The following is a 14,486-nucleotide window of genomic DNA, read 5'->3' as shown; positions in this document are numbered from 1 at the left end:
GACCAGATTGCCAATGCCGAGTGTCAAACATGTCAGAATGATAGAATTCATTACATCCTGGTTGTGGCCTTGAGATTTATGACTGTTGGAGACAAGATTATGGGTTTTCCCTCTTTTAATTAATTTGGGTAGATTTCTCTCTCACCTTTTTTCCATCATGAAACTCACATGTGTTACATGCACATGAACGTTTCAAGCAGTCTCTCCTATGTGCCATAAACCTACTAACTTTAAGCAAGAAAGTTTTGTCATAATTCCCCCTGCAGATGGGCACAAGGTTTAAATTCATCTAGAATTTAAGTGGATTTTGAATCTAGCTATTATGGATGAACCAAATTTATAATTTAATGTGATCTGTGAGCTTAAACAATTGTATTTCCCTAAGTCATGATTAAATCATGGCTTAATATGGCAAGGAAACCCTAGTTTAGTATCATATAATACATACCATTTAGGTAACATGCTGCTTTATAATCTGATTTATAACAGCTGTCCTGCAAATGAGGACCCAGCTATCAACATATATCATCTTTTCTCACCCTGCTTTTCTTTCAAGGATCCTTGGTTTGAAGAACTAATATATGTATATTTTTAAGGTAGAAAGTGTGGAATGAAGAAATTTAAAAGAACTCCCCCAAACCCATTCAGTTTGTTTTCTCTTTCCTGATTCTTATTCTTCCCAATTAGCATAAGGAGAACACCTGATATTTATCCCTGCAATCTATGTTTATTTCATAGTTCATCTGCTTAAAATTTTAAAAAAGTCAAATGTACAACCCTGAGCCACCACGTTTTTTTATGATGAATAATTACCATGATAGTTGCTGGAAGGAGCTAATCTTTAGAATTAGTTTATTGGAGAATGGTGGAATTTTTCATATTCCCACGTTTTATTTACGTGCAGCCTCAATTTGATATGAAAATGCATATGATCTTAACTCTGTGCATTAACAATTTCTTACCTGAAATTGAAAATAAAAATGATAAATTAAATAAAAATAATATAATATATATTCCTCTCAAACATTATCTATCATATAGAGGCAAACAGGCACCCTAAATGTATTAATGTTTTTCTTTCAGTTAAGTAAGTTTCGTCTTTGATCACCATTACACATTTCTAAGTACACAGGGTGATTATCACCTCCTGACTTTAAGAAAAAAAAATTAACCTGGGGTTAAAATAGTAACAAAACAAATAGATAACAACCACATTACATCCCCCTGTAGACAGAACTGCAAGGGAGAGAATGGGGAGGAACATACTAGTTCCATCATTATGTGGCATGACCTATCAATCTCTTTGTATCTGAAAGTGAGCATCTCAATGGGGAAGCGTTCTACTTATTTATTATTAGGTCCCACTCTGTGATTCAGAATCCTGGGGAGGCAATATTCTAAATTGCATCAAGAACCTACATGAGTCAAATACTCCCTGCTGCCCTAATTCCTAATTCATTCTTCATCTCAGCAGTGAAGGAGCAGAACACACACTCCTTCCCCTGCTGTTCTTCATGTGCTTCTAATTTTGTGAGCGTTTTTAATGCCCCAGTTGGGATCCAGTAGTACTATATAATTTTAGCATACTATATTCTTCATTTGGGATACATACTATTTTTCTTCAGCTGTTTTACTGAAATCTTGGAAACCAATGTATTCTTGCAGAATATTTTGTACCATTTCTTCTTTTTTAAAAAAATGTACAACGAGGCACTTTAATTTCTAGTCATGTTTCCCCAAGTGATTCTTCTACTTTTAGCAAAATTGATTAGTCATTTAGTCATGCTAAATGTTCACTTGTCAAAGTAGCCATGTGTTTATATATAGGGGGGAAAAAGAAAGGACACAGACAAAACTTCAGGAAAAATATGATTATTAACTGTCAATATATATTTATTCAAGACAAATTGATAAATTATTGCTTCATAAGATCAGGTGGACTATTCTACTCAGCTAGAGCATAGCTAAATATTCGGATTGCAACTATTTTTAGGACAAGTGGGCCCTTTAAAGTAACAGGGTAGATCAGTTTTCTCAACCTTGGCAACTTTAAGATGTGTGGACTTCAACTTCAGTATCTATCTTGGTTCTTTTCAGTTGTTCAGTTTGGCCAGGAACAAGGATGCTTTCAGGAGCTGACCTTTCTAATAATTAGCCTTTTTCAGCATGGATACTCGGATGCTCCTTTCACTTCTACACTTACCTTGTGTTTCTATTCTCCTTCATTTAATGTCAAGCTATTTTTTTCCTTAAAAAGTAATGAGAAACAGAGAGGAATCCATCCAATTGAAAAATGAATATACAACTTTTAAAATACACTTATCCTAAAAGGCGCTTTAGATGGAATAATCCCAGCATATTTATGGCTCAGATAATTATCAGTGGATATAATGTACTCTAGCAAAAACAATCCTTATGCGGGAACATAAGGCTACGCCTACTTCTTGATATATAAAGTGAGATATGAAGCAGACATAAAGCAGATAGACATGAGTACAAGAAGTCTGTGGAATGTGTTCATTTTAGTTGAAGTAAGGGCTGAATGGAGTAGTAATGAATAAGCACATTTCTGATGCCCTTAATGGAAGAGTGCAGAATAATGAAATTGGTATTAATTAAAAGGCAAAGCAGCAAAAACGGAACATAAGCAATGATGTATTGTGATAATAGAGCAGGAGAAGAATATAGTTTTAGGGTTGAAAGGCTTTTTGAAAGTTATAAAGCAAGTGCCCTTGCTCAGTCCAGAGATCTTGTAAGTATATCTTGTGTATTTACGAAGTGTTTTCTTTGGAAGTCTTTGAATTATTATTTGCATGGTACTTCGTAGGATTCAGTGTGGCAGGAGAGAGGCAGAAAGCAAGCCCCATCCAGCTTCTACTTAAATTTCTTAATTGTTCATGATGTATTTCTCTGTTCTACTATCAAGCAGTAATATTTCAACATCTACCTATTAGTTTCATGTTCCTATTCAGCCCATTGTAGTAAGGAAAACTCATTTGTTCTATGTTCAGTATAACCGCTTCTCAGATCTAATCAACGATACCTGCTATCCTGGGTTTTATACTTGAGGGCTACTTTTATGTAGAAGGAAGACACTTTGGCCTCTTATGAAAGTGCTGCAATTCTACAGTTTTCATCCCTTGATTGGCTTTCAAGTAGATTGTAAGAAAAATAATACTTTCAAAAGCAAATGCTAATTTGGGGCTAATTGGTTCTGTGTATGTATATTTTAGGACTCTCCAGTTATGCACATGGAACTAAAATGGTAAGTATTCATTTTTTTTCATTCTAACCTGTTTGAAATGCAAAATATCCAGTGAAACCTCATGCAGAGTTATTTAGAAAACTCTGAATTCAGCTAGGATTATGCTCAGGTGACAGTGACTACGAGTGCAACCATAACATTTGTACCTATTCTTTAAAAATATTCATTTATTAGTATTGTAGAACCACCCATCTTGCATACAGTACATTCTGGGATGTTGGGTGGCTTGGAACGATTAAAAACAACATCAAGAACTATAAAAGGTAAATAAACAGAAAAAATATAAATCCCTACCAAAATCACTACTGAAACTAAACTAACAGGACACATACCTCATTCAGTCCAACCACTGAAGAGCTTTACCACTACCACTGGACCCTGAAATTCAATGGCATAGTCATGCCATCCTAAAGGCCAGAGAGGTAGGGCCAATGTTTAGTTTTTGGGAGGGTGATGTTCCAAAGAAGTGACAGAAAAGTCAAGGCAGAAAACATTCTTTTCCTGTGTCCCTGATGGCATTCCTTTGTGGACAAGACCCATAGCCTGCTTCTCCTGCCAGGTAGCATGGGTAGAATGTAATTGTGAATAATTATTTTTTTAAGTTGGAAGGAAAGAAGGAAGAAAGAAAGGAAAGGAGGGGTGGATGGGTGGGAGAGAGGAAGAGGAGGGAGGAAGGAGGCAGGGAGGAAGGAGAGAAATAGGGAGGGAGGGAGGAAGATCAAATCCTTTATCTATAAATTGTTGGAACAGATTAAGAGAGAAACCTACAGAATAGAATATTTTAGTGTTTCTCTTTGAATATATTCTACATACTTCCTCATCTCATAATTTTATTCATGGAAAGAATTATGCATAGGAGAAATTATGCTACAAGTCTGGAAAACCGAAACAAAATGAACTAAAAACAAAACTACTGAAGTTCCATTAGGGAAAAATTGGCAGGCATCACCAATAGCTTTTTAATGAAAAAGCTGAGAAAAGCAAGAATGTACAATGGATGGAAAGCTGGAAGGATGGATTTTTATCACAGTTAAGTCCCAGAGATGACATATGCATATTACAGGCCATCAATCAAAAACAAACTAGAGGCAATTCATAAGGGACTTTGTAACAAAATGAAAACTGCAAGGCAATATCTAGATATCTGTCAACAGGCATTTGGACTATGTTAAGTGGTGGTTTCATACACTTGTCAGAGATATTTAGAAAGCCAAATATATGTTCAGCATTGCTTTCAGTGTTTTTCCTTTTAATCATTCTCCCTTATACTGGTACTCTCCAAAGGTTTTGGGACTACAGCTACCAGAAATTCTAGACAACATACTGAAATTTCTATTTTGACTAATGTGAAAGGAATCAAGCATAGGAAGGTTACTCTGCCTGAATATTATTAAAATTGACTTGAATCAAGCTAATCATTTTCTATAGCACCCTAGATTTATTCTAATCCCTCTTTTTTACTGTATCACCATCAATTGGCCTACTGCCAATTACCTCCACTAGGCCAATAAGATCCCATAGATTAGGTCTCCTCCGAATTCCATCAGCCGGCCAATGCCGACTGGCAACTACCCGGAGGAGAGCCTTCTCGGTGGCTGCTCCGACCCTCTGGAACGAACTCCCCGTGGAGATTCGTACCCTCACCACCCTCCAGACATTCCGCATAGCCCTTAAATCCTGGCTGTCCCGACAGGCCTGGGGCTAAAGACTCCAACCCCACTCAAATAGTATGACTGTTGTGCTTTTTTAATGATGTATTGTCTTCATGTTTGTAACTTGTTTGTCCTTCCCTCCCCCTGAATTGTGAGCCGCCCTGAGTCCCCTCAGGGAAAAGGGCGACATACAAATAAAGTAAATGAAATGAAATGAAATGAAATTACAGTACAGTATGTGTATTAACAATATCTTCCTTTTGTGTACAATGTTCATCAAAAAGGAAGGTTAATCTTTGTTTGAAGAAACTGAATATCTGAACAAGAAAAAGCAACTCATTCTTCCATACAAAAGTGAAAGAAATTACATATAAAATAAAATGCAATAGCTTGTCACTTTGCATGTTAGCTGATCACTTTCAATTTCAGTCCTGCTCCTTTTCTCTGGATGACTGAACAGGAACTGTAAGAACCATCCAACTAGCTTTTCCCTTATAGGACATAGAGTTTAGGAATGAAACAAAGAGTTCCCTCCAACATAGAAATAAAGAGGCAGACTTAATAAAGAAAAACAAAACCTAGTGGTTTGAAAATAGCAAAATTCCCAGTTAAATTTATGTTCTGTTCATACACACAACACACACCCAAACATAACTGTATGTGGATCTATCCTTCTAAGCACCTTAGCTAGTACAAATGCTAATAATAAGAGTGTGACTCAATTACTCAATCTATACTGGTTGCCTATGTTTTCCACTAGATCAAAGTGCTGATCCTTACATTTTAAAGATTGCCTTTGCTGAGATAGGTCTCCTGATCTCTGTTCAACATCTGAAAAATTCCTTTCTGTTATCTAGAAGTTAGGTTGTCCAATAACCTTCTCAAAAGTGTATCAACTTTATGATCCCCTGATAGGAACTTGTTTATACAGTATTTTATACAGGACTTCTGTTTTTTCCCCTCCTCTTCAACCTCTTTTCACTCTAGATAGACATATCATATTTCCAGAAAATAAGCATGAAACAGAAAAGGTCAGCCCCTTTGAGATTTTTCCAGTATCAAAGATTTGAGAGGCAAGGGAAAGACAATTTGCTTCTCATGTAGGATGGCTGGCAGGCTGACTGGTTGGATCCATCTGTTTCCTGTCTGCCTCCTCATTACAAGCCTGTACTGGACAGAGTTCTGTTCATCTGCCAAATTGCATTTTGAATTTCTGAATATATATTTAATGCATTTTCTCAACAATATGCATTTTTAAAAATATTTCTTCTTCAAATACATATTTTAAAACTTGTCTATACCTTTTTTGTGGATTTGGCAATGGAGAAATTCAGCAATATGTTCAAGTTGAAGGATAAATTCTAGGCTGTGTATTAAACTAACTTTAGGAAATACGGCCACTTTGTTTTAAAATCCAGGCTAATGAAATCTCTGCCAGTGGCGTCTCTTCCTTCAGGATTTCACCTCCATGGTGAGACATGATGGCCCAAAGGAATATATATGTACATGGGAATATCTGGGAAGATCAGAGGCACCAGATCCTTCTAAAGAAGTCAGGTCATATAAAAGACAAAACGGCTTTGAAATGGACTATGTGTTCCTATACCCTACAGTATATCAGAAAAAGTCTACCAGCCTTTAAATCACAGCCCTTTATCTCAGATTTTACACATACAATGCAAGCAATATTTTAAAAAGCCCAGTTCATTTGGAAGCTGTCAGGTAGTAAAACTCAGTATGGAATTGTTTGTGCTAATCTGAACCATTATTATTTTTTCCTTTTGGCCAAATATTTCTGAAGCGTGTGTTTTCTTAAGTTGGACTTGCATAACTCCTGCCAGGATATAATTTTCATCATTGGGAGAAAATAAAATCCTTAAAAGCATGATGTATGGATATGTTCCTTTCAGTCCTCTGTAAATAAGAGAGCAAAACTGCCTGGGGAAAGCATTCTGAAGGTTGTAGCTGCAAAATTGCTTTTTATGGAAAGGCCCAAAAATGAGGTGGATGGATTTTAAGAGTCCTTCCTCTCTCTATGCCTTCAGCATAAAAGGAGAGCAGTTTGGCATCAATAATACACAAAGGCTGCCAAAACAGCTGTAGAACATCATATTTAAGTACTTAAAGCCTTAGCTCAGGATTTAATTGATTATATGTGAGTCAATTGACAGATATGCTTTCCAGTGGCTTTGGAGAGACCAGTCAATACTCAGGTATCTGATGATGTTCTCTTTATATTAAGATTCCTGTATTTCCTCTCACCCTTTCTGTCTTTTATTTCTTACTCTTCCTAATAATGTCAATTTTGCAGAATTAAGAGTACTTTTACTGGTCATGAGTAGATAGCAGCCAAGCAAAGCAAGATCTAAGGCAAAAGCGCATGTAATCATAGATATTAATATGTGACCCAACCTCCTCCCCCTGGTAACCCCATACCATGGTCCAATCCGCACATCCCTCAGGTGTCATGTGGGAGACATCTTCAAAAAGCATCATCAGGTTGGTATGCTGGACAGTTGGCCTTGGCGGCAAAACCTCTATCTGCAGCATACGCAGTAGATGGTGAAAACAACTCCCTTTTTACAATCACTCCTGTACTGGATACTTCCCCACCCCAATACCATGCCCCCCTCCCCCTTTCAATGGCAGCCGAAAGCAAGCAGCAAAGCAGAGGCTGACAGACCTTATGTTCGGTCTTTCTCGTTTATTTGAATACATCTTTAAAATAAATTCCACTTCATAGTCAAAAAATGTATTTACTAGATCTAATTCAAGGCGCCACCCTACAGCCAGTATTGCCATGCCCCAATCTCCTGCCTGCACCTATTGTGGGAATGGTCAAAGATAACTATGATTTATGCAATTGACCAATGCAGTGTAGAAATCATCTCTTAATCAGTGCCCCATTCTTGCCTTGTGTTTGCTAGTGAAGATGGTAATGGTAGTGATAGGAAACAGCTGATTTATTACTATTACATTATTGGGCCTTTGTAGCTGAGGGGAAGGCAGAAAGAATTTAAAAAAATGGAAATTATGCAATTTGAGCTGGATAAAAAAATCATTTGATTGTTAAGTGTGGATGTGAGCAGGGAGGCTAAAGATGCAGGGTCATTGGGATGAGTGGAAGTGTCCTTTAAATTAAACCTGTCTACATGCAGAATAGTGACTGGAACTTTGAGATTTGCCACCCAGAATGAGAAACAATTTAACATCCAGATTGTTTCAAGTGCAATAAATTCATCTGTTGTTAAATTTCTTACCATAATGCTGTGACAAAACCTGGACCGTTTGTTAATGTCTAATTATTAATAGATGGAATTTAAAGCTACTAGAAGAAAAAACAAGGTTAATAAAATAGAAGCAGCAGAAAACAAGCTTGTTTTTCATTGCAGGAGTTTTTACTGAAATTGAGATAAAGCATTTGTCACTTTTTAATCTTCAGAGCCCAGAAGTGAAATGAAGTATCTGAGGACAAAATACAGTGCAGATCACCAATTCTTTATCCATTGCAATTTGTGAATGTTACAGTATTAAAAGTTTATCATATATATCTCCTGAATTACAGGATGCATCTTCTGCTTAAGTGTTACTTAGTGTGTAGTTCAGACAATTATATGCTACTTTCCCCCCAGTCTAATAGACAGTTTTAAATTTTGGCAAAAGTAGAAAAACTGTGTTTGCCTAGAATTTCTTGAATTTCAACTATTCAGCTTTGCTCAACCTGGTCAAAATTATAGTCAGAAACATTTGGATTTTCACAGGTTCCCCCAACCCTGTTGTTTTAAGTATAAAAACCTACTGTATGAGTCACAGTTAAGGCAAGAAATACACTCCCAAAATTGGGTTTGGTTTATCTGTGAATGGGCTTATCCATAAACATTCTGTAAATAGTAATATTTCTTAAAAGTACCCACAAAAGCTCGCAGATAAACCCATCTGCAAATATGCTTAATCTTGAATTTTTAACTAAAATACCATGAAAAATGCACCGCCTACAGATAAGCCGATTGTAAAAATTAGAACATGAACATTTTGAGAGTCAGCTTAACCATTAGTGGTACATTTTTAAATAGTATTTTGTTTAAAAAATTCAAGGGTTGGTCTATCCACAGATGGGTTTAACCTTTATATACTGAACTTTGTTTCTATTCTGCATAGGACCTGATCAGTTGGAAACCAATAAGCAGAAAAGGTGTTTAGTGATTAACATCTTGTTGCACTACCAGTATATCAAATTAAGATTAAATATTTTAAATTAAGATAATTACAAGTTTAGGAAGGATACTATGGTCTTGGGCTGCTTTTGAATATATGCCATTAAGGTTTCCCAAAAGTGAGCCAATGGTTTAGACCAGGTATGTCAAACTTGATTTGATTCAGGGCTGCAATAGAGTTGTGTTTGACCTCGGGAGCTGGTGTGGGTGTGGTCACTTGGATTGGGAGCACCTGTGGTGGCCCGAGCACTCTGCCAGTGAAAACGGGCTCCTGAGCTCCATTTTTGGCTGCAATGGCCTCCTGCAGCCTTCTGCCAGTGGGCCGGGTATGTGCCCTAGGCCCTGTTTTCAGCCGCAATGATCTCCTGCAGCTCTCTTCCAGTGAAAATGGAGCTTCATTTTTGCCTTGCAGAGAGATACAGGAGGCAGTTGTGGCCAAAAACAGGACCTGGGAGGACTGTGCGAGGCCCTCTCAACCTCCTTTTTTTCTGGCAGAGGCACCATGGGCCAGTCCTTTGTTGTTTCCAGAAAACCGAACAGATCATATCTAAGCACCCTGTGGGCCGGGTCTGGCCCCTGGGCCTTGAGTTTGACAACCCTTGTTTAGACCCACAAGCTACCCAATACTGACCTCCAGCCAGCTACATTAGAATGGAGACTGAATAAAGAAGGAGGCAATTCTCTATACTGGATGGTATATATTGCTGATATCTCTCCCTTTTATATTGATTTCAGCAAGCGGCACATGATTTCTATACAACTAATGGCAAAACTCTACAAGTCGGCACAAATGACCTTATGCCAAGTGTTATGCCATTGCTCAAGAGACAGAGACAGAATTGGCTCAATGCTCCTGACGATGGTTTCTTTATTGCTACAGAAGAGACCAGGTAAGAAAAAAAGGGAGCAAGAGCCTACATTGGGGGTGGTGAATCCAAATGTTGCTGAACTCCAATTCCCAGCAGGCCTCACTTTTGAACATGCAGGTTGGAGCTGCTGAGATTTAGCAACATTAGCAGCGAGGCGTATTCTCTGTCGTAATCTCGACAGAGAATACTATTCTCAAGTCAGAGAATAGAATCTCGTATTCTCAAATTCTCTGTCCTCTTGAACCAAAATAGCCCCTGTTATTTAGTATAATTTGGGAGAAAACTAAAAATGCATTCCTGTGCATGTGATGACTTTGCATATATAAACTCCAGAAAGTGTGGCAGTTTTGGGACCAATTCTATGGACTGTTACAATCAAATGTGTAGGTTCACACCCAATGGAAAGCCTGAAAGCAGTAATCAAGTAGACAATTCTGTTTAAAAGTATCTTCACATATCAAGTTTGTAAAAGATTTTATTCTTTGGAGAGGATCATGCAAAGAGAAGGTTTAGAAACTACATGAACTCTTAAATTCATGCCATATTAGTTGATGGTGCAATTAGTTCCTATGGAGAAAAGTAATCAGCTACCCTCAGGGTCAGTGCTCGCCGCTTGTCTTCTGAGACATATCAGGGGCCATTGATAGTATAATGACAAAAACAGTGACTTTGCTGGGGGTCTCTATAGTATTATACTAATAAGAATAAAATCCCTAATTTTCTTTAATAACTATTTATTCAGTCATTCCAGAAAGGAAGCCACGGCTCTTTGGAAGCAAATGCCGTTCTGTGCACTTTGAGCCTTTTGTGTTTGAGTCATAATTGTATGATTGTGTGGGATTTTTCTTCTTTTTAATTTGTTTGCCAGATTTGGTTCATCTCTGTATAAAGAACCAAAGGCATCCAGATCCTTATTTGGCCTTCAAAAAAAAGTCATTCCATTCATATTTATAAGCTTCCAGCTTTACCAGAGAAGATGCGTTCAGTGTGCTGATTGCAGTGAGAAAGTGTCAGTTGTAATTCATCACTTGAACCCAGTCTTCAAAATCTAAGAGAAACAGGTGGATTTAGCTTAGGCTTATATGCATCTAAGAACGTAGAAAAAAAAATGTGCAGCTCAGTTTCATTTATCCCAAGAATCTGAAAACAGTTAAAAATTGGAATGTCATCCTGAGTGTCTACTTAATCATTTGTTTAGAAGAACTGACAGCTTCACATTTCTGATTCCTGCAAACAAAAGCATCTGTACAGGTGGGGGGGAGAGGTTTTTAAAAATCAAAGTATAGCTGTAATCACATCCCACCCTCTTTTTGTAACTGGGTAGATAGGTCAGTCTAAGATGTCTGAGGCTCAGTTTTGTGATCTAGTTTGAGTTTGAGTTTGAAGAAGTTGGCAAAGAAAATTTTTGGTGTGGGTTAATTCAGCCACCTATTTGTTGGACTAGGTGCTTCCTGATTACTTAAGGTTGCCAGTGAGGTGACTTGCAGTTGGGTTCAAGTGGTGGTGGTGATGGTTTCTGAAGGAGAAGGTGGTATCTTTGGCTCTGAAGGACATGGTGGTGTACCCGCCTTATGAAAAAGCCAAGACAATTATTGTACTGTTTCTAATATCTTTTTGGGGAGTTTTGTTGAGAGGTTGATCTAACTGCAGGTGCAGAGAACTCTAGAAGAAGTGGGTTATCTAGATCTGTTTTAGTAGAGTTCAGCCTGGGATTCAATAAGGACAGAGGCTTAGTTGCACTTAGTTTAGTTTAGTTTAGTTTATTTGGATTTATAGGCCGCCCTTTCCCTGAGGGGACTCAGGGCGGCTTACAATCATTAGGGGGGGGGGTGAAATTCAAAACAAACAATATGTGCACAAAATAAATAAAGTAATAAAAACACAACTTGCATTCAACATTCACACTCGGGTGGGGCAAATCGAAGACTTATCCCCAGGCCTGTTGGGATAGCCAGGTCTTAAGGGCTGCGCGGAAGGCCTGGACGGTGGTGAGGGTGCGTATCTCGACGGGGAGATCGTTCCACAGGGTCGGAGCTGCAACAGAAAAGGCTCTCCTCCGTGTAGTCGCCAGTCGGCATTGACTGGCAGATGGGATTCGGAGGAGGCCCAGTCTGTGCGATCTTATCGGTCGGAGGGAGGTAATCGGCAGAAGGCGGTCTCTCAAGCATTTGAAGATGATCTGGGCCAGACCTGAGATGGAAGTGCCACATCCATTCTTATGCACCTTGGTCTTTCAATGGTTATTGGTAGTGTTGATCATGGTATTCTTCTGGATTTAGTTTGTGGGTTTAGGGATGGGTTAATCCTCATCTAATGGTGATTCTGCTCTATTTGGGATTGGTTCCAGTTGGTGTTGGCTGGAGTGGGGAAAATATTACTCCATAGGTTTCTCCTTTATTGGATGTCACAGTGTCTGACATTCCCTTCTTGTTCAATATCTTTAGGAAAATATTGGATTATTTGCAACTTTTCAGTTCAATATCATCATTATCTTAATGATATCTCATTATATCTTCTGACCCGAGGTCAACCAAGTGAGGCTGTTGAGATCTGATTCAGTGCTTGTGCAGATCTGGGCAGGGAGGAACCAACTCTATCTGAAGCCTAATAAAACTGAATGCCGGCAAACATTATGGCCATTTGAATTTGGGAATATTCAATCTTTAATTTTGGATTGCACTTTCTTATTCAAGAGTGGTACAAAATCTGGGGATCTCCCTGAACTGTCAGCTGCTATTCAATGAGCAGTAGCAGCCTTGGCCAGGAAGGTCTTTGCATAATTCTAGCTGGTCTACTAGTCACACCATTTCCTGACTTAGGAGGTCATAGTCACAGTTTGACAACTGAGATACCCTATTCATGGGGTTGCCTGTGAAGTCAATTTGGAAGCACCAACTGGTTCAGAATGTAGCAGTATGGTCAATTACAGGCATACTTCATGAACTGTGCTGTTATTAATTTGCTTTCAGATGCAAATCAAGGTGCTGGTTATGACCTATAAAACCCTACATGGCATAAGACTGATTATCTAAGCGAATATCTCTCAAATGTGTCTGCCTGACCAGTCTGAGTTGACAGGGTTTGGCATGCTCCAGGTTCCTTCTATCAAATAGTGTTTTCTATTGGCCCCGGGAAGTGTCTTCTCAGTTGTAAAACCTGCGCCCTGGAACGAAGTCCCCCTGATGAACTTGTGGCTCTCACACTGATACCATTCCAGAAAGTCCAGATACCTGGATGTTCTGCCAGGCCTTGGATTAAGGTGGTTGGGGCCCTGCCATACATGTTTTGGGGTATAGGTATTGTTAGTAGACTCACCATCTCTTCTTATTCTTTATTCCTTCCTTATTCCTTTTTTGGGGGGTAATTATATTATATTCCTTTTTCCTATTTTGTTTATCCTATTTGTTCACTGCCCAGAATCATTTTGCAGCTGGATAGCACTTAAATTAAATAAATTAAAGTAAACCAATTACAGAATCACAACCACCATCTCAGTTGTTTTGATTTCCAATATGGACTTCCCCAGATGCAGGGCACTGTTCTTATAAGGCTAATGTTTTTATGAAGTAAATATATTGAATGTGTGTGTCAGTGGTGGGTTTCAATTTTTTTTAGAACCTTTTCTGTAGGTGTGGCCTGCTTTTTGGGAGTGGCTTGCCGGCCATGTGACTGGGTGGGAGTGGCCAACTTGTAAAATGTGGTGAAACTCACTTAACAATGTTCTTGCTTAGCAACCAAAATGTTGGCTCAGGAACTCTGGCATTGAAGTGTGCAAATCTTAAAGCTGTCAAGTTACAAGACCCTTGCACCCCTAACCCTTTAGAAAAAAAACCCCAGGGGTGTTCAAACTTGACAGCTTTAAGACTTGTGGACTTCAACTCCCAGAATTCCTCCTCTCGCTCTTCATTTTGATGATGTACGGATAGGTGGGGGGAGGGAGCTGGAACCGGTTCTAAACAACACTGTAGATTTGTGGAACCTCTTCTATAGAAGAGGTTAGAACTGGCAGGAACCCACCCCTGGGGCACACACAAAACTCTGATCTCTTGAGATCCAGGGCAATTAGAGTACATGTGCATTTTATTCACTTGTTGCATGTCTAATCCAAGAAACACCAATTATTAGCAATAAATATACACTATATGTTTTATCAGCAATTATCATATCTATTTGTTAAAGCCTAAAATCATAAGAGACAATAATGGGGATTGAGTGAGGGACTTAGGGACATGAAGGAATCGATCTTAAATGGAATGTGGCAAAGATGGTTTGCTGCCGGTTCGGCCTACTTGGTGGAATTCAAGCCTGGGAATTCAGAACCAGCAGCGACCCAGGCCCGACACCTCCCCCCCCCCCAAACTGGTTCCTTCACTGCCGCTGCTGTTGCCACCTTGTTGGATTTTAGTGACTGTGCATGCAATTTCCATTGAACAGTGCATGCAGGCTCAGTGTGCATCTGGCGCATGTACGGGTTGCAAACTGGTAG

The 14,486-nt window shown here is 38.7% G+C and overlaps 1 protein-coding gene across 3 annotated transcripts in view; it reads left to right on the top strand.

Moving 5' to 3' along the window:
* MTA3 (metastasis associated 1 family member 3) overlaps positions 1 to 14,486 on the top strand; it is a 122,405-nt gene that overhangs the window by 91,550 nt on the left and 16,369 nt on the right. For 2 of the 3 annotated variants that reach the window (XM_087717719.1, XM_087717717.1), the window contains exons 17-18: positions 3,234 to 3,265; positions 9,867 to 10,021. In XM_087717719.1, the coding sequence (XP_087573845.1) occupies positions 3,234 to 3,265; positions 9,867 to 10,021 (187 nt within the window). The remainder of the gene's footprint in view (positions 1 to 3,233; positions 3,266 to 9,866; positions 10,022 to 14,486) is intronic. The other variant, XM_087717718.1, reaches the window with a different exon arrangement.

This window comes from Thamnophis sirtalis, unplaced genomic scaffold, assembly GCF_051295495.1.
Source record: "Thamnophis sirtalis isolate CommonGarterSnake01/CBP01778 unplaced genomic scaffold, rThaSir2_p1.2 scaffold_6, whole genome shotgun sequence".
Taxonomy (NCBI): domain Eukaryota; kingdom Metazoa; phylum Chordata; class Lepidosauria; order Squamata; family Natricidae; genus Thamnophis; species Thamnophis sirtalis.
The sequence above is the reverse complement of the archived record's forward strand: the minus strand, read 5'-3'. Positions and strand labels throughout refer to the sequence as shown.